The sequence below is a fragment of the Lissotriton vulgaris genome, chromosome 2_1, assembly GCF_964263255.1.
Source record: "Lissotriton vulgaris chromosome 2_1, aLisVul1.2, whole genome shotgun sequence".
NCBI classification, from domain to species: domain Eukaryota; kingdom Metazoa; phylum Chordata; class Amphibia; order Caudata; family Salamandridae; genus Lissotriton; species Lissotriton vulgaris.
The window spans coordinates 169,272,804-169,299,398 of NC_141687.1; the positions used below are offsets into that span (position 1 = coordinate 169,272,804).

Here is a 26,595-nt window from a genome sequence, read left to right on the forward strand (position 1 = left end):
CGGCAAATGAGATTAGGACAAAAATCATAGTTTTTGGGAGGACGACTAAGACAATCAACCAAGACTGAGCCTGTGCCCTCTGAAAATCTAAAGGACAAAATCATACTACTATTTGGGTTCGCGATTGGCCGTAAACGGACGAACCAAACTAACCAGTGCCACCTCAAAGCAAAGGCAGACCTGATTACCAACAGATTCTGTCAGCTCAACATAATATTAGAGAGACACTCCTCTGGTTTGTAGAAAAGTAGGTTCTGCTTTTATGGTTACCCCCACTTTTTGCCTGGTGCTATGCTGTTATTGACTAGTCTGACTGGGATCCTGCAAATCAGGACCCCAGTCTATCTGCTTTCTCCCTTAAAATGTTATGTTCAGTACTTGGGTACATCCCAGTCCCTAGTATATGGTACTAGGATACCTAGGGAATAAGTACCCCAGAGGTACCCCATGGGCTGAAGCAAGTATTATGCCACTCATGGGAGACCATTAAAACTGTAACTACAAGCCTGCCATTGCAGTCTCTGTAAGCTGATGCTTGCACCACTTACGAAAAGTATAGGTTTCCTATATCTAGAGTCGCTGCACTTAAAACATATAAGTCATCCCTATAGTAGGCCTTTGCAATCCTGAAGACAGGGAGCTTGGTACTAAGTGTGAGGGTGCCCCTGCATGGGCAGGATACCCCTACAGCCTACTGAGTCCAGTCTCCCGGGTTGTAAGTGGTACAGCCATATACTATATAAAGGGGCACCACATAATTACGCAATGACAATCCCGAAAACGGCTGCCACAAATCCTATCATGATTGGTATCAAACATGTTGGAATCATACCATTGGTATCAAACATGTTGGAATCATACCCCCACACCATAAACGGTGTGGGAGGTATGATTCCAATCACTGGAAGAGCCCTCTGTTAGGCTCTCAGTGTTCCCGGTACCAGTCTTCTAGACCCGGACAGCACAAAATGGTTGCTGACGATCAAAACATAATTTTATGGAACAGTAGATGAGGCTGACTGCTTTTGAAGATGAGAGGCAGTGACCTCTGATGAAGAGCACCAGTTGCCAATGCATTGGGCTATTAATAATGAAAACACTGTCTTGGACGAATTTACGTCTATCGTATTCTTGGGATAGAGGTCCGGAGGGCCCAACTTGAATATAAGAACCATGAAAATTGGCATACCACTCTTCGTGTGGATGATTGAAAACAAGAGTTGAATTAAGAGAAACGGTTAAAAAACTGGATTACTCGGAGTGCTGGGATCAATTTGGAATGAAATATAGCCAAAAAGGTGCCTTAGCTGTGCAATTGGTGGGGGCGTAAATGATACCCTAGCTCATGCCTTATTATTTACCCTGATGCCAATTGGGCATGGCACACAACCAAATTGCACGCACTCTCAAGAAAATTGACAAATTTGGATCAATAATAAAGATGGTGTGCATCCTACTGTCACTGTTGAATTCCTGCCGACCAGAGACACGATTCGGCCCTCCTGCTGCTGAGCCAAGCTCTAGCAGGAGAAGGCAGAACAAGCATCCTGTCACAGGGAGGTGTGACCACCACCCACAGAGCTAGAGAAAATCCAAAAACTTTTACTAGACCTCCAGGTCTAATGACTTAAATATTCTACTCGACCTCATTATAATGTTCTTGACCCAAATTATGTGATCCTGGACAAGTATTTTAATTCACTGAGACGCAATTTTCTTCTTTATCACATATGAGAGCACCTTCAAATACGCAAGTTCAGCACGTCTGCTGTACAGAGAACACTTTTGTTTGATTTAATAGACTTTACATTAGCTCCATATAGAATGCAAATCTAGCCACATATAAGAAACTTGACTGCAGACTTGCCTCTTAGTTCACTAAATGCATGGTCACCAGGGCTCGGCCAGGAATGTCTCTCACATCATGTTCTAAAATATCACTTTTAATAAACTACAGCAGAAAGTCGTAGCCCACTGTTAATTGCAAACAGCAGATTTTACATTGAAATGGCTACAGAATGTGTCACTGATATGTAATTTTAAAACTATGTAGTGTACAATGTTTGGAAATAAAGTTTCTGCAAATATTTGTCATTTGCACATCACCAAGTAAAGAGTTCTGATTTGTTTCCTCCAATTTGTTTCAACTTTATTTCGGCTAACATTAGCCATAAAAGCACAAGATAAAAAAACATTACATATTGTTAATAACTCCATAGTCCATTTACAAAAATTTTGGGGAAGAGGATATACAATTTATCAGCTGTATAAATTATGCCCTAAAAACATTCAATTTACTTCATAAATATAATAACATTTGTTTAAAAGCCAGTTTAAAATATATTAGCAGCACTTAATATTTACAAGCAGAGGTTAAATAGGCAGTTCAATTGCACTATAATTTGAGCCCAGCCTTCTTCCCGATTAGGAAAACGTTATATAGAAACCTAGATATGCAAAACACAATCACCTGTGTGGTATTGGTCTTCAATATACGTTCAGCATCTTTACATGACCTAACAACCATATTCCTGCATAAAGGTCTGATCCAGCGAACCCTGGGCAACTTATATAACGGGCAGAAGAAGAGTAGATGAACATAGTCTTCCTTCGCCTGCTGTGTACAGGAGATACATAGGGGAGTACCCACATTTCCCCCCCACCTGGATGTATTTGCATTTATCTGTAGGACCCCGTATCTAAACTGTAAGTATAAGCTTTTTGCTATTGGTGGTCCAATCTCATCCATGAGGGGTTCAAAGGAAACAGTATCTTTAAAAGTTAAAAGCTTTTGGGTGAGTAAACCAAAAGATGTGCCCTGTACTAGTGGGTTACTGATATGAGACCAGAATGCACACTTTAAAGACTTTTTACAAGAGGGTGTCAATGACAGGGGCTCATCCCAGTAATGGGATAACCCTAGTCTATTTGTCCAGAAAGAAATGTGTTTGAACCAAGGGATATTTTTATGCCCATCGAATTGCATAATTTCTATCAGGCCACATCTATAGTTGACCAACTCAGGAGTGGTCCATATCTTAATCCAGTACAGTAAAGGCCTTAAAATAGCAAGATCGTCTGTACGTTTGATAGCAACATCCAAAAACACAGGAACTAGGGGGGTTCTAGATGGAATTTTTAACAACCTTCGTATAAAGATGTTTTTATCCCGTTCAAAATTCTTTTTGCAGGATGGACCCCAAATCTCAGCCCCATAGAGTCCTGCTGATTGGGCCTTTGCTTTGAATAATTCTAAGGCTGGGGTGATGGCCTTAGATTGGCTTCCACCATGAATTTTTAGAACGGGCATTGAGTTCTGACGAAGGACTATCCTGCTCTTTTCAAGCTGCCCTTTCCAGGATAGTTTACTGTCCAACATAATTCCCAAATATTTAAAACTCCCCACATGTTCTAGATTTTGGTTGTTTAGGGCCAAATTTTTCCTAAAGGTTTTCTGGGGATTTATAGACATGTACTTTGTTTTTGAAGAATTAATTTCCAATCCTTTGTCCACACAGTAACTATAAAAGCAATTCACCAAATTTTGGAGTCCCTTTGGGGTCTGTGAAATGAGGATGGTGTCATCAGCAAAAAGTAGTGCTGGAATCAATTCACCCCCTAGTTTTGGAGAATCATTTGGACAGTTCCCTAAGTACGTGGGTATATCGTTAACAAAAAGTTTTAACAACGTAGGTGCCAACACGCAACCTTGGCGTACGCCCTGTCTCACTGGTATGGCCTGTGTTAGCTCCCCTCCCTTCCCCCATCTTACTTTGGCATAGTTCTCTGTGTGGAGTCTAAATAATTCTATAAGTAATTCACCAGGTACCCCTATGTTTGCTAATGTTTCTCATAAGAGTGTACGAGGGACGAGATCGAACGCAGCCCTCAGGTCCATAAAAGCAACATACAAACTGCCCTTCTTAATTTTGATGTATTTCCAAACAATACAAGTAAACCTAAAGACCTGGTCTACAGTGCTGACTTTTGTTCTGAACCCTGCCTGATATTGGGATAGTATCTGGGAATCATCCATCCACTCTAAAAGCCTGTTTAAAATGTGTCTGGCATACACTTTTTGAGTAAGATCTATCAAACTGATTGGGCGATAATTTGCTGGATCATCGCGATCTCCTTTTTAAAAAATCGTTATGATTTCAGCCCCCTTCCAGGACTCCGGAATTGGAGTACCTGCTGCTATGGAGTTACATAGGAAATTAATATACGGTCCCCAAACTTCTTTATCATGTTTGAGTAGATCGCCAGGGATCTTATCAGGTCCCGGGGCTTTCCCTGGTTTGATGGCCTGTATCGCCTGGACAGTCTCCTCTAAGCTGAAGTATAGAGTAGTAGTCCGTAATGGCAAATCGACCACCTGATCAGCTATGGGGAACCCCTCTTTGTTTAGGGAGTATAACTTAAGAAAGTGATCTCTCCATGTTTTTTCATCAAGGAAGGTGTCCTTGCAGGATCTGCCCGACTTATTTCCTTTTGATATTAGGCTCCAGAAAGTGGCTGCATCCTTCATTTTTGCTGCCATAAGTAAATCAGCCCAGATTTCCTCATCCCAAGCTTTCTTTGAATAGGAGAGGGTTTTCTTATATACTTGTCTGGTATCTCTGATTCCCTTTGAGTCCTTAGTTTTAACTGCCTGGATCAGGAGAGACTTTGCTACACGGCACTCTTTATTGTACCATGGGTTACCATGTTCTAAGTTGATGTTATGAGATCTATCCTCCTTCTCATAGATTTTACTCAGAAGAGGAGTTAAAGCATCAACCAAACTAAGGTGCATATCTAATACTCCATGCTCGCCTAAGGTGAGATCCTGGCATGTAGCAATTTTATCGGCAAAGGTATTGTAAATACATGTCATAGATGTCTCCTTGGCTAAGATATATGGCCATCTTAGTGCACGCCTGTTATTACTTATCTGGGGTTCACCATCATACCCCTTGGGCACTATTTCTGTAGCTTTATTAGTTTTAAAAGGCTGAGGATCCAGGGTTAATTGTAACGGTAAGTGATCACTCTCAGTCCTATACCCAACCTTGAAATCAACAATTATGTACCACGAACTCATGGAGACCATTATAAAATCTATATGGGACTTGGAATTTCCTCTACAAAATGTAGGGGCCCCTGGTCTATCTGACTGGAAACGACCGTTACAAGCCCTTAAATCATGCCCTACAGTTAGTTGTAGGATTTGGCTTGCCGCAACAGTACATTTTACCACCCCATTGCTATCTAAGGCGGGGATATTGTTTGCCTTGTCTTGTTCATCAAATAAACCATCTAATCCCAATATTGGCTCGTATTTGCAATTAAAGTCCCCTCCTATTATTATTTGTGAGTTAGGGCCCAGAGTATTAAGAAAGAAGTCCAGTTGATCAATCAGCCCAGATTCCTTATTTAAAGGGCTGGGCCTGTTATATACATTTATTAAATAGACATTCTTTTTTTCTCTGGTCATTATTTTTACACCTAACAAATCACGAGATCCAATGGAAAGCGGAGTGACTTCAATTTGTAAATCGATTTTTATCCAAATCACCAAGCCCCCAGAAGCCCTTCCTCTTACAGAAGGGGTGGCTTCACAATAAAAGGTTTTGTATCCCACCCTATGTGGAATATCCAGAGCCCAGGTCTCCTGTAAGAGTATTATGTACTTTTTGTCCAGGTAATTACAGCAGATACTGTCCCGGAGGTTCCTGCATAATCCTGCAATATTCCAAGACAACATTTTGACCTCAAGATTCTTACTGAGTGTAGGGGAAGTTAAGTCTTGTTGGCCAACTTGGGAAGTGGAAAACCCTGTTCTAGTCGGTATTGAGTCTAGCCCCATTTTTCTGTGGTCGCTAACATTTGGTCTCAATGTACCATCCCCACAGATTTTAACAGGCCTACTATTGTCTTTCACCAATTGCGGAGAGGACAGTGATTGTGACATTCTGACCAAAGTAGACTCCACGCTAGTTTTAATGGGGGAAGGTATGGAGGAATATAATGTGGTTAGTCAATCTACCTCCTCTAGAGTGTTGAAACCCTCAAATCTATTTTCTAGGGGGGTAAAGGGAAGCTGATGTCTCAGTGCCCCTGCATGCCTTGGTTTATAGAAGTATCCCAAGGGAAGTACGCTAATAAGCGTACTTTTCCTCCAATTTAAATATTTGTCTGCATCACACTTCTGAATTACAAAAAAAAGTTATTTCATAATTTCTTATCTACTTGTACTATTCATTTACGAGTTGTTCAAATGTTGTTTTAGAGGAAAAAACTGACATTTGACTGCATTCTGTTTCACAATTATTGTCACATAGCTCACTTGACAAAGAGCATTGACTGTAAAAAGAGAAAGAAAAGTAAACACCATTTTCCAGGATCACATGAGCAACAATTAGTAAAAAGACAAACTGACATCTGAAATCTGTCCTTGAGCAGTTGGCAAATGTGTCAAGATAAAACAAGATGTAAAGGTGTTTTAATTGCTCGTTCACTTTCTGAATAGAACACCCGTTTCTTCCAGCTCATGTTAACTCGCCAGCAGTGTCCAGTAAGTGCTAAAAATAGCTCTTCCGGCTAAAATTTCACTCGCAATTGCGAATGGATTTTTCGAGGCCTGTCCCAGACAGCATTAAGTGTATTGGCAGGGGTGTGGACATTTAAAAAATCTACCTGGCCAATGGTCAAAATGTACAGAAATCTACTTGTCCTGGGAAGATATCCGCTTGCCCCACCTATTCCATATGTCACTGAGGTAGGTCTGCAGGAGAGAACCTGCACTGCAATCAGTGCAACATACTATACAATATAAACTTCAAATGCAAGTCAAATTATGCAATGCATGGTCATATACCCTTAAATTCAACTGTTGCACTGGCTGGATGTACAGCATGTGTGCAGATGTGTCAGTGTGCACTGCACCCAATTAATACCCTGTATGAATGTGACAAATGTTCAAATTTAAAGAAATAGTGCCGAAAGGCAGAGTACAGGCTGGTAATTGACTACATTTCTTGTAGCGTATTTGGCATAGACTGTGCCGGAATATAAACCTGTAGGGCAGAAGGGTGCTCTCCATCCTAGGGCCAACTCATAGCTGTCCAGTTTAAAAAATACTCACATGTTATCATGCTCTGATAAACGTGTGGATGGGAATAACCACTTCTCGGCAGAGTTTATGAACTGTTCATGGGGCAGCAAAAACCACATAGCAGAGGTGTTTAGTTCACTGAAGCAGTATCCACAAGTATAAATACACAAGAGGAAGTAATGGGCCGATAAATCAATCTCTCCTTTTACACTCCTGGGCAGGTGTGGTGTGATTATATTATTGTGCATTCACTGCTACATTTCCACATTCTTCTACCACACAAGGAGCATATGCAGCACTGGCAGTAGCAGTACAGGGTTCTCTTGTGCACAGTACTGGTAAGTAATGGCACCAGCAGATTAAGCTTACCTAACATGAAGGGGTGCAGATCAGCAATAGATGTGCTAGCCTGTCTCACTGAGATTTGTAAAGTACTCACCTTTTTCTTTAAAATCCAAGTTCTCTGCCACTTGTCTCTCTCCTTTCAATGTCCCCAGCCCCCCACTGCCCACCCAAATGCGCATGTTGTCTTCTGGGAAATCCTGTAATTCTATTGCAGGATGCTGATATATGAGTATTGGGGAGCCTAGTGAAAGATTTGGTTTTAACGTCGCAGCAACTTGTGCAATCAGTTTCTTTATTTCAGAAGCTGAGCATCCTGAGGGTCCATGGGGTGATACTTGGATATTTGAAAATGGGCACATGCATAAAGAAGGCACAAAGGCAGTCACGCAGGAAAAACGCCCTTTGGCAAATCATGTAGGGAAAGAAAAACATACCTTTATGTCTACATAAGACGAATATTCACACAGGCGGAAGAGTCACTTTTCCTTGGATCTTGTATGGGCTTGTTTTTACTGCTGACGTAACTGTGCAACAAAAATGCAACACTACAGCGGTTGCTTAAAATTCTGAGGTGGGAACATTGTATATTTTCACCCAGTTGTGAATAAAACGTGATTGTGAGACCTAAAAAGTTATATTTTGGTAATTTCTGCATTATATTGAGCTCGCTTCTGCAATTTTTGCCATTTTATATTGTTGCAAATGAAAGATGGTCGCCCACAGGTGACAGGTCCTGTGTGATTTATATACAGAGCCACTCTAATTAGGAGAATTTACAGCTGAGGCATTTTCCACATAATTTGTCCAACAAATTCTGCCTAAAAAGCATATTTTAACAAATAAATGTTGATACTATCTCAAACAGATCAAAAGTTACTAAAAAGGGGGGTAACATGTCCTGCCACACAGTGAAAAGCCCTTCACAAGTAGTGACTGGTCTCTTTTACATTGCCATTGCTGTATTTGGGTCCTAATCTGAAAGTAATGAGGCAAAACATTTATACAGTGTTTACGTGTACAGATGTTAAAATAATTAAGTAATACTATCAACCAAAGTGTGCTGCATTATGCTATATAATTCTCATTTTTGTGGCCCCATAATTTAGTCAACCCTGCCGCGTAATTTAGACCTTCCTTGCCACATAAATTAGACCTTTCCTGCCTCTTCCCAGGTTAGCTCTGTGGTATCCTCTTCTTTCCTTTCACTGCGCACTATACGCAGGGTGTCTCGTTTCTTCACTTTCTCTGCTCTCGAGCTCATCATCCTGGCCATGGTGGTATCCCGCCTGGACTATGGCAACGCCCTGTATGCCGGTATCCCTGCATACAGTCTGCGTCGCCTACAACAGATTCAAAACCAGGCGGCCCGCCTGGCCTTCAAACTCCCAAAATTCCACCACTCTACCCCACTTCTGAAATCTCTACACTGGCTCCCCGTGCGAGCCAGAATCCAATTCAAGCTTGCATCCATCACCTTCCGGGCCCGACTTGGACTGGCACCAGCGTTCATCTCCTCTGAGATCGTCTCTTATGTTCCCACCAGGGAACTTCGTTCGTCTTCCCAGTCCCTCCTCACCATCCCACGCTACCGGAGAAAGAAGTGGGGAGGCTCTAAATTTGCCACCCTTGCCCCTACCCTCTGGAACTCCCTTCCCCTTGAACTTCGCACCATCACCCTCTACCCACAATTCCGTAAACAACTCAAGACCTATTTATTCACGAAATCTTTCGAATAATAACCCTCCTGTTCTCCCAGCTCTTTAACCCTGGATCCTGTTAGTAATAGCGCCAAGAAACCGCAGGTATACGTGCGCTCTATAAGAAATTTTAAATTCAAATTTAAATTCAAATTCTTCATTATAGTGGCTCTGCTTATTTTGCACAAATTGCCAGCGTACGGTGCATGGTGGGGGCGGTTTACAGTAGGTACAGGAGTTGAGAAATGCAACCAAATAAATGTACAGGCTAACAGAAATGTGGAGAATAACCCGTTTCTTGACAGGATTAAGCCTATAAAAACTGGCACGGACGTGAGGCTTTTCCTCTGCAGCAGTGGCAAGATTAAAAGATAAAGTGTGGGCATTGATTAAGCCAGAACCTGTGGAGCGAAGGGGGAGGTAACGGAATAAGGAAAAGGTAAAGACTGTGGGGGAGGGTATTGGTAAAGGAGATCTCGTCTAGGGCAAAATTGTGGACATTGCGACGTTTGAGACGCCAAGAGAGACCCGCATCTCAGTGAGCAGCGTGAAATATGCTGCACACATAGCATTGCCTCGATTACGAATATACTTTCTGCCTTATGTGGTGTTTCCTTTATTCAACTTTAGCTTGATTTCTTTAACACCAGGAAAACAATGCAATTTAAAAAATGTTTCTATTAACAGCACACGCATATTCTTACAAGGCGGCATTTTCTGTAAGCCTGCCAGGTGTTTAAAGTATTGTCATTTGCTCCGTGCCCCCAAATGTGACCTCGTCCATAAAAGCAGAGACAAAGTAAAGGTCAATGTCTCTCTATAGTAAACTTCCTTTCATCGTTTTTTCACTCATTATCAACGCTAGACTGGTTCTATTGCTAGATTGCAAAAAGAAAGATTCCTGCCTTATTGTAAATTGTTAACATGCCACGCATTTGACCCTGCCCCTACACTCACTGAATCCAGGCCATTTCACAGAGAATCACAGTTACCTTACTTTTATTAAGGCTCGGACTGCTGAAAAACCCATTAACAGACTGACTCACCTGCTGGGGATGCATACAGTGTGTCCGAGACGCAGGCTTGTTGCTCTCGATTCCAGAAGTGCGCAGCAGCGCACCAAAGATGAATGGCCTGCCTTGGACGCAGTGGCGGCTGGTGACATTTGAAAGTGGTAAGCGTAAAATTTGTGGTGGAGCACACCGCAGCGAGCGAGCGAGCCTGAACAACCTAAGGAGGGTTCGGGGGGATTTCCCTCCGAGAAATTTTTGAAAATGAGTGGGCAAATGGTGCATTTTCAAGACTTTCGGGAGCCACTTTGCTAAAGAGAAACAGACCACTGCCTCCCCTCAAACTATTGTCAGTTCCAAGGCCTCATGAATGAGCCATTCTAAATTGCAATTAACCACAATTAATTTTAATAATGTTGCATAAATAGGTTGGATCTGTCTACTGAGCCAGGGCCTATGTGAGATAAAGTGGCATTCAAGTTGGCCCAACAGAGTAAAATGCCTACTTATTCCACATAGAATTGACGGCATATTGGTTAGTGTTCATTTTGCAGCCTCAAGCTCTGGGTCAGTTATAGTAACCGTGACCCCTAACCTCAGATTAAAGCTCTCTGAAGCGCCTACAATCAATTCAATTCTGCAGTGTGCACTATAAAAGCAAATATAATTGGAAGTTTACGTTTGCATTCTGCTGGCACAGTGCCTACCTAGGCTGGCACTCCTGCACCACTGTTGCCGCTGAATTCCAACAGTAACACACATGCTGCTGCCCAGAACCTGGAGAGCAGTGACTCATAAATCTGGCTTTCTAGAACCCAGTGCCACACCGCACAGCGAGGGCCTGGGGCATTAAGAGCAGGGGAGGGGGCGTTTTTGTGTCTTTCCAGGAATACTGTGAGCAGGCACAATTCTCCTGAGCACTTTGGTATGGAAGAGACCCATGCTTGCTATGAAATGACTCACTGTAAGGTATGAATTACAATTAATTCCACTGCACGCTGCCAGCACATGGTCTGGCCAGAGCACAAATGTACGGTTAAAGCAGATGTACAACCACAAGTGTGTTTATTTTGTGCACAACTATAGAATACTACAGAGGTCAACCGGATATTGAACAAGATTGAGTCCAGGAGATGGGCTTCAGTCTGTGGTTGGCAATGAGGGTCCAATATCAGGCAGAATTCAGTGTGTGTGCTCTTGGGGTCTAATGGGCGCTTTGGGCTCAGTGGGAAAGGGCATTACCTTCTCCGCTTTGACCATAGAGTTCCTCTGTGCAGGTGGACACTTACAATTGTTAATGGAACATAGACTACTATATCCTGAACTCCCTCCATATTGTAAGGGTCCTATAAACCTGCCCCCCCCCTGTGAAAATACAGATTTAAAAGAATATGCAGGAGAATAAAGTATAATATAACTGGAATGTATGCATAGCTATAATACATTTTTGAACTTGTACTAAAAAAAACGACAGTTTATTAAACTTCAGAATTGTACACAAGTGATCTATAAAGCCAGAAGCTGTAGCACCACCAGTGCAACACTGGAAGTCCTAAGGTCAACACATCTCCCATTCAGAGGTGAGGTACAGAGTGTGCTCTACATAGAACGAGTTTACTCTTCTGAAAGCAGAAATTCATACATGAAAATATAATACTCTTTATTAACCACGCAATACTTCTAAATCCTGTTGCAAGTCTGCCCCTAAAAAGGCCTTTTTACCACCATTGTCAAATGCGCAGTCATGTTACATTACTCAATTTTTCAAAGCCAGTCAATGTAATATCTAATTCTTTCCTTACCCGCACAGCGTGTGGGGGCTCAGTGGTTTAAAAAACCTGTGCCATACATCCATATGAACCTTGCAGCCACCATACCAATCTCACCCAATGTGACTGCAGCCGGCGCCTTGCCCCCATGAGCTGAATCTACCACTTTAATCTGCAGGTTGCACACTTGAACCCAAGTAAGGTAGCTCGCCAGATCAACGCACGTACCACATCACTTAGGCAGATCACAGATTCGAACCTCAGTAAAAGAGATTACCAAGTTCATGCATGCACTGTTGTTTACACAGCAGGTCACGACTGAACCCTCCCATTCATTGTTCCAGCTAACAATAACGCCTCAATAAAAGAACCAAGAAGCAATGTGCATTCTTGGTGGGCACTAAATAAAGTGCAACTATTCAACATGAAAAAACGTCATCAGTGCACCCTGTCCGATCAGACACAACAGGAAAATAATTGACTGAAAATCTGACAACTTCCCACAATAGATTGTTACATGGATTTTTAACTTGAAAACAGTTCCTTAAACAGACAGAGCGTGAATGTGTGTCATTACACATGCAGACACTGCATTGCTAATCTTTGCTCTGTTTCAATTTTGGAGGCAGAAAACAAAACTTGCAATTCACTGCTCTGTACTCGAATGGTGTACAGCATTACCAGATGTGGCTGAGTTCTGCAACCCGTTTTTTGTATCTCTGAAAGCATAAAGTAAAGGGGGACAAGCGGAGCCTGGCGTAATTATGAGATGGGGAAGATGTGTAGTCGAGAGGAAGGGCAACCAGGATCCGATCTTGAAACACAAACCAAAGTGCATTCAAGGAGTAGGAGTGATTGGGGATGAAATCGAGTGCAAATAAAATACCAATAAATAAAATATCATGAGGTAATGGTCTTTAGTGATTTGGTCATAAAAAGTAGTCATCTTTCCTACTGATCGTCACTTTGTACCTGAAACGCTATCATCAAAAATATTTTTGGGCCTAATGCACCAACCATCTCTATATAAATGCTATTTTTCTCAAACAAACTTTGCTTTTGACCGACTAGCATGGCACTGTACCATAATTATTTCACTTGAGTGAAATGCATCGACAAACTGTCACAAGGGGTTCTCAAGGTTATTACAAGTCAGAAATCGAGAAATTGCCATCTCACTTGAGGAACAATTCGAAAGAGAGACATACAGATTAGGTACACACACAAACCTGACATTTGATTGACATTGGTCCAGGCTTACTGGCCTTGTGACGTCAGTGGCATGTTTGAAATGCACATGGTTCCCATCACAAGATCTGTAGCCGACTCCGAGGCCTAGAGAAGTGGCGGGATTTCTCTGGAGTCTAGGGTGGATACCTGTCTTACAGCCTGACTCTCTGCAAACATAAGCAGTGCATAGGTGCCTGTGAGGGCCCGGTTTGTTTACATGGTAAAAGTGGAAACTAACCTGAAAATATATGGTGTACTACAATACACTGCTTGTTACATACGTTTTCCTTTTAAATCTGCTAGAGAGGCTTAGAGTGAAGCAGACTTAAACTACTAGATTGAGTTAATAATCTGTCTAACCCTATTTTAGAGATGCCAGCTTGTCCTAAAATAACATGTTTGCACTCAGCCAACACATGACTGACTCCGTCCCAAGACCTACTGAACTATTGGAGGCCCTGACATCTAGGAACACCCCCTGCTGTGCATCCACTGGCTTGCGCGATGGACTATGTCTCCTCCACAGATTAAGCTTCCTCCTCGCTTTATCTCTTCCTCTCCCAGGGCAATTCCTTCCGGGCCGTGCCAAAACCGTCCGAGATCACTGTGATGTGAACCAGGCTCCCCGCCAGCAGGTCGGAGCCTTACACAATCGTGGCACCTCTTGAAAGTGTCTGTGCGTCTCAGCAGCCAGTCAGGGCCTGAGGGCAGAGTGTAATGATAGTACAGTATGAAGAGATTTACTCAGGTTCTCGCTCCTTATCTTTAAAGCCACAAAAGAATGGGACGAGCTCCATGTCGATTAGGCCCAGAGTAATCCTCTCAATTGAAGGCCGGCGTTGTGATGGGAGGGGCAGACACGGGACAGAGGGTGCATGATAAACGGGGCCGGACAGGGGACAAACGGCAGGAGGGGGGGGGTCATACTGAGGACTCGGAGTAATTACAGTTGGAAGGGCAAATATAAAGGGAGAAAGATAAAAGAAAGTGTTACCTCGTTACTTTGATGATGCAGTCACAAAAAGGAACACCGACCCACTGCAGACTCATGCGCGGGATGCCTGAGGTGGTCGAGTCTGCGCAGACTCCATTCCTGCTTCCTGCCTGCCACACCCTTTCCCAACTCGTCACAGAGAGGGGTCCCACCCACGCCGTGTAACGAGTTGGGAAAGGGTGTGGTGACAAGCTCGCCACTCTCTCTGATTGACGTGGAGGGTTAGCGATCCCGGGCTTGTTTTGAAAACGCCCGGGGCTAACTTTACCTCCACGCCATCAGGGGGTGGAGACTGCGCCTCGCAGCTAGGTCTTTGCCGAGCTGATGACGTCACAGCCTTCAGGGCTGTGAGGTTCTCAGCCGGCAAACACCACGTAGCCTTAGCAAGAAACATCAGGGCAGGCAGGGTGAGTCAATTGACTCACATTAGTGGTGATTACATATCGGTGAGTGAGTGTGGGGCATACAGTGCCCCACGTTGAAGGCATTTTCTGGCAGCTCATAAACTGAATGACTGGCCGTGCAACGTCGCCGTCTGGTATTTTGTTTTAATAAATGACTGCTGAGAATGTAACGAGGCGGAGCCCCGACGCCCTCATAGAGAAACCGCCACTGCTTGGACGGATCCCACTGGACAGGTTGATCGAGTCACGCAGCAATCAGCGGCAGAGAGGTCACCTGCCCCCTCGACTCACAGCGCTGGGACCTGGCAGTGACAAAAGTGTTTCCTGCCTCGGGACCTGCCCTTGCACGTTCAGCCGCTGGGTTCCAAGAGCAGGTGGGCTGCACCAGTGTGGAATCAGGGCTAGAACACTGACTTACTGACGTTTAGCGCAAGACTCCCCTAGACAATCACTGGCTAGATAGAGGCCAGTCATGGGCTTCCAGTCATTCAATGTCCTCCAAAAGCTTTCTGACCGCATTTCTAATTGGCTGTGAGCCCGAGAGTGCCCAGAGCTCATATATTTTTGGTGATTTAATGTCTACTTGTCCGTCAGACAAAACAGACAATAAATCTTCTTGCCCATTATAAAAAATCTCCTTGGTTCGGGCGTTATGATTTCCCCACCCCTGAATTGGGGCCGGGTAGGTACGCTTGCCAGCGACACTCAGTCTGCATGACCCCATGCATAGTCCAGTTTAAACCAGCTCTGGGAGCAGTTGGCTCCCACTGTGGTGCGAAAGTGGACAAAGGACATGGAAGTAACCTTCCCCCTGTCCAGACCCTCCCTTGGGAGGGTCACCTGAATCGTCACAACCCTTTCCGAAGGGTACTTTGGGGCTACCTGTGGGTGAGTTCCTAGATTCACCATGGGACAAGATTCAAATCGGACAACACTTCTTCTTCTATCGTCTGGGCACTCTGGACTTCGTTTGGGCTCGCCTTCGTCCCCCTTTCAGTCTGCTGCATCCTCTGTACACCATACAGGAACCTTCCAAGGCCTGTGGGCATCCAAGACACTTGAAGGAATCTCCCTTGAAGTAAAGGAGTCACTCCCCTGCATCTGCAGGCACCGCAACCAAGCTGACAGGTCTGCTGGTCCTGAGCTCCTTCGGACTCTGAAAGGTTCTGCAATACAGGTGGTGGTTCTTCACAACTCTCAAGGCCTATCTTGCCCTCTCACCAAGTTTGAGGCCTGTATCCCTTGTGGGAGCCTCAGGAACCGAACCCTTGTGCACCAAATCGACTTGCTGTTGCGAAGCCTTGTTTGCTTCCTTCCACCAAGATCTTCAGGCTCAAAGTAGCCCCAAACTCAAGCATCTTTAGTGACCAGAATCTTCGGCCACACCGCATTGCTTGCACCGTGGTCTGCATCTTTTGGTGAGCTAATCTAGGTGCTCTTGCGACTCCAGTCCCTCCGGCCTGTGGGTCCTGTTGAGGGTCATCTTTGCTTTTTTTTGGGCTCCCCCGATTTCTTGGGGCCTCCCTTGACTCCCCTGCTTGTGCCAAGTCCGCTGGACCTTGCTGGTCCCAACATTGCACATTCTTAGGCTTCTGTGTTGGTTGCCTTTGCCAAGGCTTGTTGGTGCTCCCGCCGGACACCAACATCTCAGCACTCTACATATGACGTGGAACAGCTCATGCACAGTTCCTGGTCTTCCTCGGCGTCAGCTGGTCCTCACAGCTGCAGAGTCAAGGTCACCCGACATTTGTGGGCATTCATCTTCCAGATCTCCTGGCCACTCTTGAGTGACATAGACTCTGTCCCCTCTGATTGCAGGTACCTCTCAACTAGAATACACCTTCGGATTCCACTTGACACTTTCTCCTTCTCCTGAAGTTCTCCATTGGGTTCGACAGCAGTTTATGGCACTTTACACTTATGCACCCCGCTTCCCTGGTGTAGGTAAAGTGGGTACTAGGGTATTCACAGGTGGGGTGGTTATCCAACCTTCTGTCTGCTACTGTGGACTATTAATACGACTTGCTTACAGCTGCAGGTCCCATCTTTTGCTTTAACCCCTTGTATGCTCATGACGAGCTCAGCTCGTCATGGCATACACCTCTCGGGTGCTCATGACGAGCTGAGCTCGTCATGGCCCGTGGAACGCTCAGGTGCTGGGAGAATTCCCCTGCTGTGCTGAGCGTTCCACAGCAGCCAATGCACCTGTGAAGAGCTCAGCTCGTCATGAGCACCTGAGAGGTGTATGCCATGACGAGCTGAGCTCGTCATGAGCATGCGGGCGCTATGCGCGCCCCCCCCAGCACAGCAGGGGAATAACCCAAGCAGCGAAGGGGCTAAAAGCAACATTTATATTATTTCCTCTAAAGGTTTTTTTTTTTTTTTTTTTTATTTCTGAAATTCTTTATTGTATATAGAAAAATATAATTTTACATACATGGAAGAGGCTTATACATGAGTGGAAAGAAGAAAAGAGAGAAAAGAAGAGAGAGGGGGGGGGGGGGGGGGCATTACATACTCTTGAGATCGTTCGCCAGTTCGTGGTCTCATAGTCCAAAAGTCTCATAGTCTGGTAGTCCATATTGCGCCCATTGGTATACCTTGGCGTTTGTTGTCAGGCGGCTTGCTCCCCGCGCCACCCCGGGGGACAGTAGAGAGAGGTCTAGGTTATAGGTTATAGGTTGAGTAGGAGATGTGCTCGGTGCTCTGTTGGCACTAGCCTATTTCGGCCTGTGGCCCCAGATGTTCATGGCGGCTTGTGTGATGATGACAGGTAGTGATCTAATGATCCCCACATGGTCGCCTGTTTGTGCGTCTTCGGTGTGTATTTTGCTGTTATGTTGTCCGCCCCCCTCAGGAACGTGACCCAGTTGAGCCACGCCTGTGGAGACGCCTTTGATGTGTCCTTCCAGTTAGTTAGGACGACTTTGACTGCGGCTGTCAGCATGAGATCTATGAGGTCCCTGTCCTCCGTTTTTGTGATCGCCTGGGATGTAAACCCTAGTGCTAGGCCTGTGAGGTCTGTTTGTATGTCTGTGCCTGTGATCTCGTGGATAAGTGTTCTGATCTTCCCCCAGAAGTCCTTGATTTTTGGGCATTTTAGTAAAAGGTGTTCTAAGTCTCCCCTTTCTTCATCACAGTTCCAGCACGCGTCGCTGTCTCTAATGCCTACAGTGGCTAAGCGAGCTGGTGTCCAGTATGCCTTATGTATCAGCCAGAATTTTGTCTGGTTCAGCGTGGCCGTTATTTTTTTCCGACTGGTGGACCTCCATAGCTCTGCTCTGGCTTCCTCACTGAGTGCTTGACCTGCTGCCTCCCCCCAGAAGTTCATGACCTTGTCATTGAGTCTGGTGTGTTTGGGGCTTAGGATCTTGTAAAGGTGTGCTACCTGGTGTCCCAGTGTGTTCAGACTGTTAGCCAGCTGTATTATCGAGGGTGTCTGGGTGTTGAGGTTAGCCTTCCTTATTGCGACCTTTATCTTCAGGAAGTTGTATAGTTCTACGCTCTCTAGGTTGTACTCTCCTTTCAGGGTGTCAAATGTTACGTCGGCGCCCTTTTTCTTAAAGTCATTGGCTGTGGATATGCCTTGGCTGTACCAGTCATGCATGTCTAAGACCTTACCCCTGTATTTTAGGGATGGGTTGTGCCAGATTGATTCGAAAGGCCCCCTTTTGATGCTCGTATTTAGCAGTTTGTCAATCTTGAGCAGAGCTCGTTTTGTGTTCCTGAGTATCGGGTTATCTTTTATTGCCGGGTGTTTGGTGGCCGTGAGGAGGGTGATGGGTTTCATGCCGTTTAGCCACCCTTGTTCTAATGTTAGCCATGCCGGGGTGTAGTCCTGTCTTGGGTCTAGCCAGTGCAGTCCCTGTCTAGCTAGACACGCCTCGTGGAATCGCTTGAAGTTTGTTATGTTTAGCCCCCCCTGTTCTTTTGATAGTCTAAGTTTTTGCATACTTATTCTGGCCCTCTTCCCTCTCCATAGGAAATCATTCAGTATCTTGTCTATCTTTTTGTGGAAGTCCTCTGTGTTGGTGAGGGGTAGCATGGCTAGCATATAATTGAGCATTGGTGTGATCATCATTTTAATTGTCTCCACCCTCCCCCACCATGTTGTGAACTTTGGCGACCAGCCGTCTACCTTGGCCTTGATTTTCTGGATTATAGCCTGTTCGTTATGTTCTAGTGTCGTGCTCAAGTTCCTCTCGAAGAGGATACCCAGGTACTTGATAGGTTTATTTTGCCACGCTAGACCTGATGTGCCGAGTACTGTCCTTGTTGTGTGGATGTTGAGGGGCTTGCATTCTGATTTATCCTTGTTAAGTTTGTACCCTGAGACCTGGGCGTACCTCTCAATTGTGTCTGTCAGTGCCTTGATGGATCTCTCTGGGTCCTCTGTCATTATTAGCACGTCATCTGCGTACGCTGCCAGTTTAAAGTTTTCCCCTCCTATTGGCACCCCCTTTATGTCTTCGTTAGTTCGTATCATTGTTAGGAGCGGTTCTATCGCTAGTAGGAAGAGGCCGGGTGAGAGAGGGCAGCCTTGTCGTGTGCCTCTGCCTAAATTTAGTGTGTTTGAGGTGCCTCCGTTCACAACCACTCGCGCTTTGGGGCTGTTGTAAAGCGCCATCACCATTCTTCTGTAGTTGGGTCCTAGCCCGAACTTCCCCATGCAGTGATCCAGGTAGGGCCATGAGACTCTGTCAAACGCTTTTTCGGCGTCCAGGGCTATCATGACGGCCGCTTTGCTGCTCTGGGCCGAGTGGTTGATGATATGGCATAGTAGTCTGGTGTTGTCATGGGACATGCGGTTTTTGAGGTATCCTACCTGGGAGTTGTGTATGAGTTTTGGTAGGTAGGCGTTAAGTCTATTGGCTAGTATCTTCGCGTATATCTTGCAGTCTACATTTATGAGTGAGATCGGCCTGAAGTTCTTCGCCTCTGTCATGTCTTTCCCTTCCTTTGGTATGACTATTATGTTTGCCTCCGCCATTGATGGAGTCATGCGTCCTTTGAGGACGCACTCCTCAAATACCTGTTTCAGAGTGGGTTGGAGTGTTGTCAGGTGTTGTTTATAGAACCCAGCTGTGAATCCGTCCGGCCCTGGAGCCTTGTTCTCTTTGAGGCCGACCGTGGCCTTCTTTATCTCATCCTCTGTGACCGTGAGCTCTAGAATGTCTCGTTCCCTGTCTGTTAGTGTGGGTGTAGCTATGCTTTTGAGCAGTTCCTCGCCCCCATCTTCCTTTAGTGTGTCATCTTTTGTGTAGAGACCCTCATAGAAGTCCCTGAAGACCTCGAGGATGTTTTTATTGGCGGTCTGGGCTTTGTTGTGCTTGTCTTTGATTGCCCCAATTGTGTGTTGTTTTTGTTTCCCTTTCAGGTAGCTTGCTAGGTTTTTCCCCGCTTTGTTGGCGGTGCAGAGGTTAATTGACTTGTATTTGTTGATCCAGGTCCCTGCTCTTTCGCTCAGTATCCTGTTGAGCTCATACTTCCGTTTGGTTAGCTCAGTGAGTGTGTTATTGTCTTCCAGGCTGGCTATGTGGCTGTTCTCTAGTGTTTTGATTTCTTTCTCTAGGTCTGCGATCCTATTGTTTCTCGCCTTGTTCATTTTCCCTTTTATTGTCATTACTACCCCCCGTATGGTTGCTTTAAGAGCATCCCATAGTACCTCTCTAGGCGTCTCTGGTGTGTCGTTGATTGTCAGGTATTCTCGGATTGCTGTGTCTATCTCTGCCTTCGCTTCTGTGTGTTGGAGGAGGCCGTCATCAAAACGCCACCTGCGTGTTGGCTTTTCATTGTGTCTGCCTGATAGTGACAGGCTTATGTGTGCGTGATCTGATATGGTCCTGGGTCCGATCTCTGTGTGGTCTATTAGGTGTGTGTGTGTTCCTGACATCAGTATGTAGTCTATCCGACTGTAGGAGTTGTGGGGGTTGGAGTAGAATGTGTATTCCCTGGCATCCGGGTTGCTTAGGCGCCACGGATCCTTCAGGCCTAGTTTCGAGCACAGGTTCTTGAGGATGTTAGGGCTAGCGGTTGTGTGGCGTCTGCAGGGGTGCTTGTCTATAGCTGGATCCAGGACTTGGTTAAAATCCCCTGCAACAATCAATAGATCTTCCATTGGTAAGTTGTGTAGCTGGGCACCTATCCCCTCCCAAAACTGTTTGTCTTCACTGTTCGGGCCGTAAATGTTTGCGACGTGGTAGGTCTCTCCTGCTCGCTTGAGGCTGGTCACTAGTGTTCTGCCCTGGGTGTCAGCTTGGTAGCTAGTGATAGACAGGTTCGAATTCTTGCTTATTAGTGTTATTACCCCATTCTTCTTGTTTTGTGCCGGCGATCCCACCACCTCCCCTATCCAGTTGGCTCTTAATCGCAAAATGTCTGCCTCTTCTAGCCTGGTCTCTTGTAACACATAAATGTCGCTCTTAAGTTTCCTTAGGTGGTCAAGCACCTTCCTTCTTTTAACAGGGCTATTTAGCCCTTTGACATTTAGGGAGACTATTTTGATGTCTGACCCTATGCTGCTCTGCCCGTTATGTGTCATTAATGCTGGTGTGCGTTCGCTGTGCTGGTGGGCTTCTCTTAGGATCATTTGTCCCCCTAGCCATGTGCCTGTTTATGTGTTCCTGTTTCTTTGTGCTCCTACTTGGTGCTGGTGTGAAAGAGAAATAAAAGATGCAAGAGATGCAGAGAAAGAAAAGATAGTCAGTAAGCCCATGTACAAAACCTCCCCCTCCCCATTTCCCCTCCTCCCCCCTCCCCCACTCTCGCCTTCCCACCCCCCGCCCTCCCTTACTTGCAAAAAGGGTGTGCGACGACAAAGTTCCTCTGCCCGCATCATCCCTGAGGTAGAGTTGGTTATATCTTTGGCAGTTGTGTTCTTCCATGTTCGGGTTTCTTTTTTGTCTTTTAGCCCTTCATTCTCTCAGTCTCTATCTGCATCTGCATCTGGGCTTAACCTTCAATCCTATGTGCTGCATATACGCTGCTCTGTGCGTCCTGTCGGTCCTCACTGTTCGCTTCTTTACTCTAATTGCTCCTCTAGCGGCGACGCGCTTCTCTTTGCTGCCCCTGGGCTTTTGTTCTCTTCCATATCTTCCACTGCTGGACCTTGAAGATATTGTTTTAGGGCCTCCGGGCATTCGAAGAACAACGTCTTCCATTTGTCTGTCACCTTGAATTTCGTCGGGCTGACAAAGCTGAACGTGGCTCCTCTTCTTCGCAGGGTGTCTCTTTGCGCCAGGAAGCCTTTCCTTAGTTCCACTGTCGGTTTCGAATAGTCTTGGGTCAGTACTATCTTGCTGCCAGCCCATGTTAGATTCTGATTTTTCCTGGCGAAAGCAAAAATGGCCTCAGTCTGATTGAGTCTCAGCGGGTTACAGATTATCGCTCTTGGGCCTCTGCCTGTGGTTGGTTTTCCTGCTGGTATTCTGTAGGCCTTTTGTACCTCAAAGCCTCTCTGGAAAGTGATACCTGTGAGTTTTGGGATCATCTCCTCCAGCATGGCGGAACAGGAGCCTGCCTTATCTTCAGCTCCCTCTGGCACTCCCAGTATTCTTATGTTGCCCCTTCTGGCCCTATCGTCCTTCTCCGCTAGCTGTTTTTGTACCGCCTGCGTGGCTTTTCTCAGCTCTGTTATCGCCTTGGTGTTCCTGCCCGTTTCATCTTCTACCAGGCTTACTCGGCTTTCTGCAGCTTCTATTCTTGTGTTTGTTTTGTGCAGGTCCGCTCTGATGGCCGCCATCTCCAGTTGCATGTTCTCCAGCTTGAGTTTTGTCTCTCTTCCCACCTCATTGCCCTCGTTTACCTTCCGCAGGATCGTTTCCAGCGTTACCGGTTCTCCTCTTGCTTTGGTTGGGGATCCTTGGTTGTCAAATTTCGGTTTTTTCTGTTGGTCACCTGCCAGCTTCCCGTCGCTGCCTGCCATTGTTCGGATGCCCCTCCTTGACAGGATGTTAATCAGTCTTCCTCCTGCTTGCACCACCTTGGGTGTACTCGTTGTTTGTGCCTTTACCGCCTTGGGTTGGACAGCTTGTCTGTATCTGCTTGGCTCTCTGATGTGTCTTGTTCTCGTTTTTGCTTTTGCTCCGGCCAGTGTGCTGGCTGCCTGGTTGTGGCTCGCACGGCCACTGGTCCGCTGGTCCCTTTTGCTATTTTCGGCTTCGCTTGGATTTGCTTGACTCCGCCTGGCTAGTGGGGGTTGTGCTGGGGTGCCTGGGCGCTTTTGTCTTGACAGGCTGGGTATCTCGCACCCCTCCTACTGCTCAGCGGTCTTATGAGCTGCGCTGTATGTTTCCTCTGTTTCTGTTTCTGTGTGTCTTGTGGATATGTGGCCCTCTCAGGCTTGGGGTGCTTGCTCCTGGCTTCTGGCTTCTGGCCCTGCTCGTTGCCTCTCCGGGGCTGTGTTTCCCGCTTCGCCTCAGTTGCGGCTTGGCATGTCGCGGGTCTTCATTTCGCGCTGTTTTCTGCGGGTCACCCTTAGTCCGCCTTAGTCTGCCCTTAATGCAGCCCCACCTTTCTTGGTGTTGCCCCGCATTCGCTGCAACTGTATATTAGGGCCCCCTGTCACGCTGTTTCTGCGTTGCGCTGATCACCCTTAGTCTGCTGTTTATGCAGCCCCCCTTTCTTGTTGCTCGGTGTCAGTGCTAGTGTCAGTGCTAGTTGGCACCCTCCCCCTTCGCTCTTGCGTCCTCTGGAGCACCCTTCTGCTGTGGCTGATCTGTGTTAGACACTCCTGCCTCCAGCTGATCCGTTTGTTCCGTTTGTCTTTGTGTCCTTGTTATTTGTGTCCTTGTTATGCCCTTTGTTATGCCCCCCCTTCAGCGTTGTAATGACTCCTCCGCTTCTGGCGCGTTCGACACACCGCCTCCAGCCTCCGGCTGATCCGTTTGTTCCGTTTGTCTTGCCTTGTTATTTGTGTCCTTGTTATGCTCCCCCCCTTCAGCGCTCTGATGACCTCTCCGCTTCTGGCGCGTTAGACACTCCGCCTCCAGCGCTCACCTCCGGAGCTCTTGCCGCCGCCCTTCGCGCCTTCCTTGAGCTCCGCTGGGTCCCGCTGGCGCTCTCTGGCATTCGCCTCTCCTGTCTCACCGTCACTCTTCTTGGCTGGTATTACTTCCGGTTGTCTGGCTCTTCCGCTTCCGGGTCGCTTGGCAGCCTACCTTTCACCTTCCGCTTCAGATCGGGGAAGACTTCCGGTAATGGCGCCTCACCTCCGCTCACTTCCGGCTGCCTGGCGTCGACCCTCCGGGCTTCGCTTTGAGGACACACCGCTTGCAAGGTAGGGGGGCACTTACTCTCCGCTCCTTCCTTCCACACTGCAGTTTGGCTTCTTCTTCTTTGTGTTGTCGTCCCTTAGGTGGCTCTCGCTATCAGTCAGCTGGCCTCGCACGCTTCAGTTGCGGGTGTGTCTTGGGGTTGCTCCGGTCCCTCTGAACAGCCTCGGAGGTGCCGCGGTCGCGTCTCCGACACGGAGCTCCTTCACCTCACTTCTTGTTCACCGCTGTCCTTCACCCCTCGCTTCACACCGCCATCTTGCGTCTCGCTTTGTTGCCTGCCCGGTATGTTCGTGGGCTAATTTCTCCGTCGTTGTTGTGCTTCCCGTTCTTCCTGCTCTTCGGTTCGTTGCGCAGGACCTTCCTACACCTTGTGCACTTTCTATTGTTCCGTGGTAGTCGGTATTTTCCTGTTTGGCTGGTGGTTTTCCCCTCAGGGGTGTGGAGCTGCCGGACCTAGACGACCGTCTCCATTGCCGTCCAAGCCACGCCCCAAGGTTTTTTTTAACTAGGATTTTCATCCTTCTTGAGTGAAGTTGTGATAACTGTTTTTACCTAGTGATCTTTTGTGTTTACCTAAATTTTACTTTTTCACACATATTGTAATGATTTTAATTAATTACACAATAAACTGAGATTAACTGAGGAACAAGTTGGGGCTGACCAATAGTTGCAACTTACAGCCCATATACCCAATCTCCCTAAGGCACCCCAGTTGGCTCCTTTCCACAATTGACGAGCGAACCCTGCAGACTGCAAGTATGAATTGCCACAGGACCAGCTCAGCATTTCATCCTGAATAGGTCAGAAAAGTGGCCTACTGAATCATGGCATTGACAAATGTTTCTCAAATGAGAAGGCAGGATTCAATAGTTGAATCCTGGAAGGGGTGTAGCGCAGTGGCCAGGGGTCTGGCCAGCACCATGTTACTCTGTGTAATAGCTTGCTTAATCTTCCCGACGGCCCCCAGCGCAGGGAAACCTACTGTGGGTAGCTGTGCGCTTTACAAATACAGGATTATTATTATTAATAGTTGTTTTCATTTAATATATTACGCGTCCCCTGTGCAAAATACAAATACTTTGAACCCTTGTAATCTATTACACAACTATAACTGTGAAATTTAGGACTGTGGGGAAATGTGAACAATATCCATTCCCTGCTTCCACCCAAGCTAAGGAAAACAGAAATGCCGTTCTATCTTCCACCGTTTCCTAAACTGTTGCGCGGTTCCTCGCACCTCCCATCCGGGGGATCACAGGATAAGTAAACACTCCACAATTCTATGCAAAGAGGAAGGGGCACAATTTTAAGAACTCAGACACTCGGGTAATATTTTGTCAGATTTGGCACTGGTCCGGCGCACAATCAGTCACTAGCATGGCACCTGTGGCGCCTTTGAGTATTCCGCGCTATGACTCTTCAAGGCCGCCACGGCGATCAGCGAGTAAACAGGTCTTGTCACCTCGGCTGCGGCCACCGTGACCCCATCGTCCACCCCGTGACCTCCTCACTAGTGTCCGGAAGTGAAAAGTTAACATTGCCTCCGAAAGCCCCCACGCTCTTACCGTCCATCTTCAATGACAACCCACGAGGGAGAGGAACAGACAATCGGAGCAGGAGCGATCTTCTTACAGTAAATAGTGAAAGTGAAAATGCAATATAATGTAATTCAATGCTCGACGTGCATGTAGGGCTTCAATTGGCGGGACTTAAAGGAAACGCCTCCCAGGAAGAAACAGCGGCCCTCACCTCGGGGCAGGGACCAAGACTGCAACTCCCAGAATGCAAGAGCGCCACCTGCAGTTCGTGAAAGTCCTAATCAATACATAATGTCGGTTCTCCTCAGTTCTGGCGTGGAGCGCGGCCCGTGCAAGACTGCAGCTGTGCACAGCGCGGGTGCCCTCGGCGCGTGAGGTAACTGCAGCCAGGCCGGGCTTTCTTCGCCCACAGTACTTTACCTTTTTAAGCTTTTACGGGGAGGGGACGGGTAAAAACTGAAGTACACGTCCAGAATGTGTGGAGCTCATGTATAGGAGGGGGGGTGGGGGAGGGAGAGGAATACCTATAGAGTAAGGGTCGGGAATCGGGATATTTATTTTATTTTATGCGATTTTATATAGCGCGAACATTACCCGAAGGTGTCAGTGCGCTTTACATAAGAACCAGTTGCGATACATAAGGACTCAGGATTACGTGCTTTGCATAACGGATACAAACAGAACATTTTGCAAATGTACAAGATATAGTCACACAAGGAGGAGCATTCAAGGAAGGGATACCAATGGATATACTCTAAGAGTCACATAGGAATGGTAGAGAGTACAAAGGTCTACTGCATATACTAGTGATTAGAGTTATCTCTATATACATAGGGAAGGGATACGAATGGATATACTCTAAGAGTCACATAGGAATGGTAGAGAGTACAAAGGTCTACTGCATATACTAGTGATTAGAGTTATCTCTATATACAAAGATATACAAATAGTAGATTTTCTCGGGTCATATGGGGCCTACACCAGGTAAATAAGGACACACGCACACTTCGTTATATTATCAGGTGACGACAACCACAAGCGGTTGTCTGGCGCTCTTTTTATTAATATCCTCCGGTTTACGCCCGGGCGGGAGGCTGAAGTGGATACATACATAGTCTTGCAGTGGCCGGATGGCTCAGTGGCCGGATGGCTCACTACATCCCTCCTAACCTTTAATGAGGAATAAAATTAACCATGAAAACAATCAATCGAGGGTCCACTTTGCAACTTGTATATC

At 46.3% G+C, this 26,595-nt stretch overlaps 1 protein-coding gene across 3 annotated transcripts in view; it reads right to left on the reverse strand.

Moving 5' to 3' along the window:
- The window catches only part of LOC147729765 (caspase-1-like), a 494,150-nt gene extending 468,647 nt beyond the window's left edge, over positions 1 to 25,503 (reverse strand). The window contains exon 1 of one of the 3 annotated variants that reach the window (XM_086954650.1): positions 25,386 to 25,450. In XM_086954650.1, the coding sequence (XP_086810776.1) occupies positions 25,386 to 25,392 (7 nt within the window). In that variant the 5' untranslated portion in view covers positions 25,393 to 25,450. Of the gene's footprint in view, positions 1 to 25,385 lie in introns of all 3 variants that reach the window. The other 2 variants (XM_086954649.1, XM_086954651.1) reach the window with 2 other exon arrangements.
- Between the last annotated feature and the right edge of the window lie 1,092 nt (positions 25,504 to 26,595).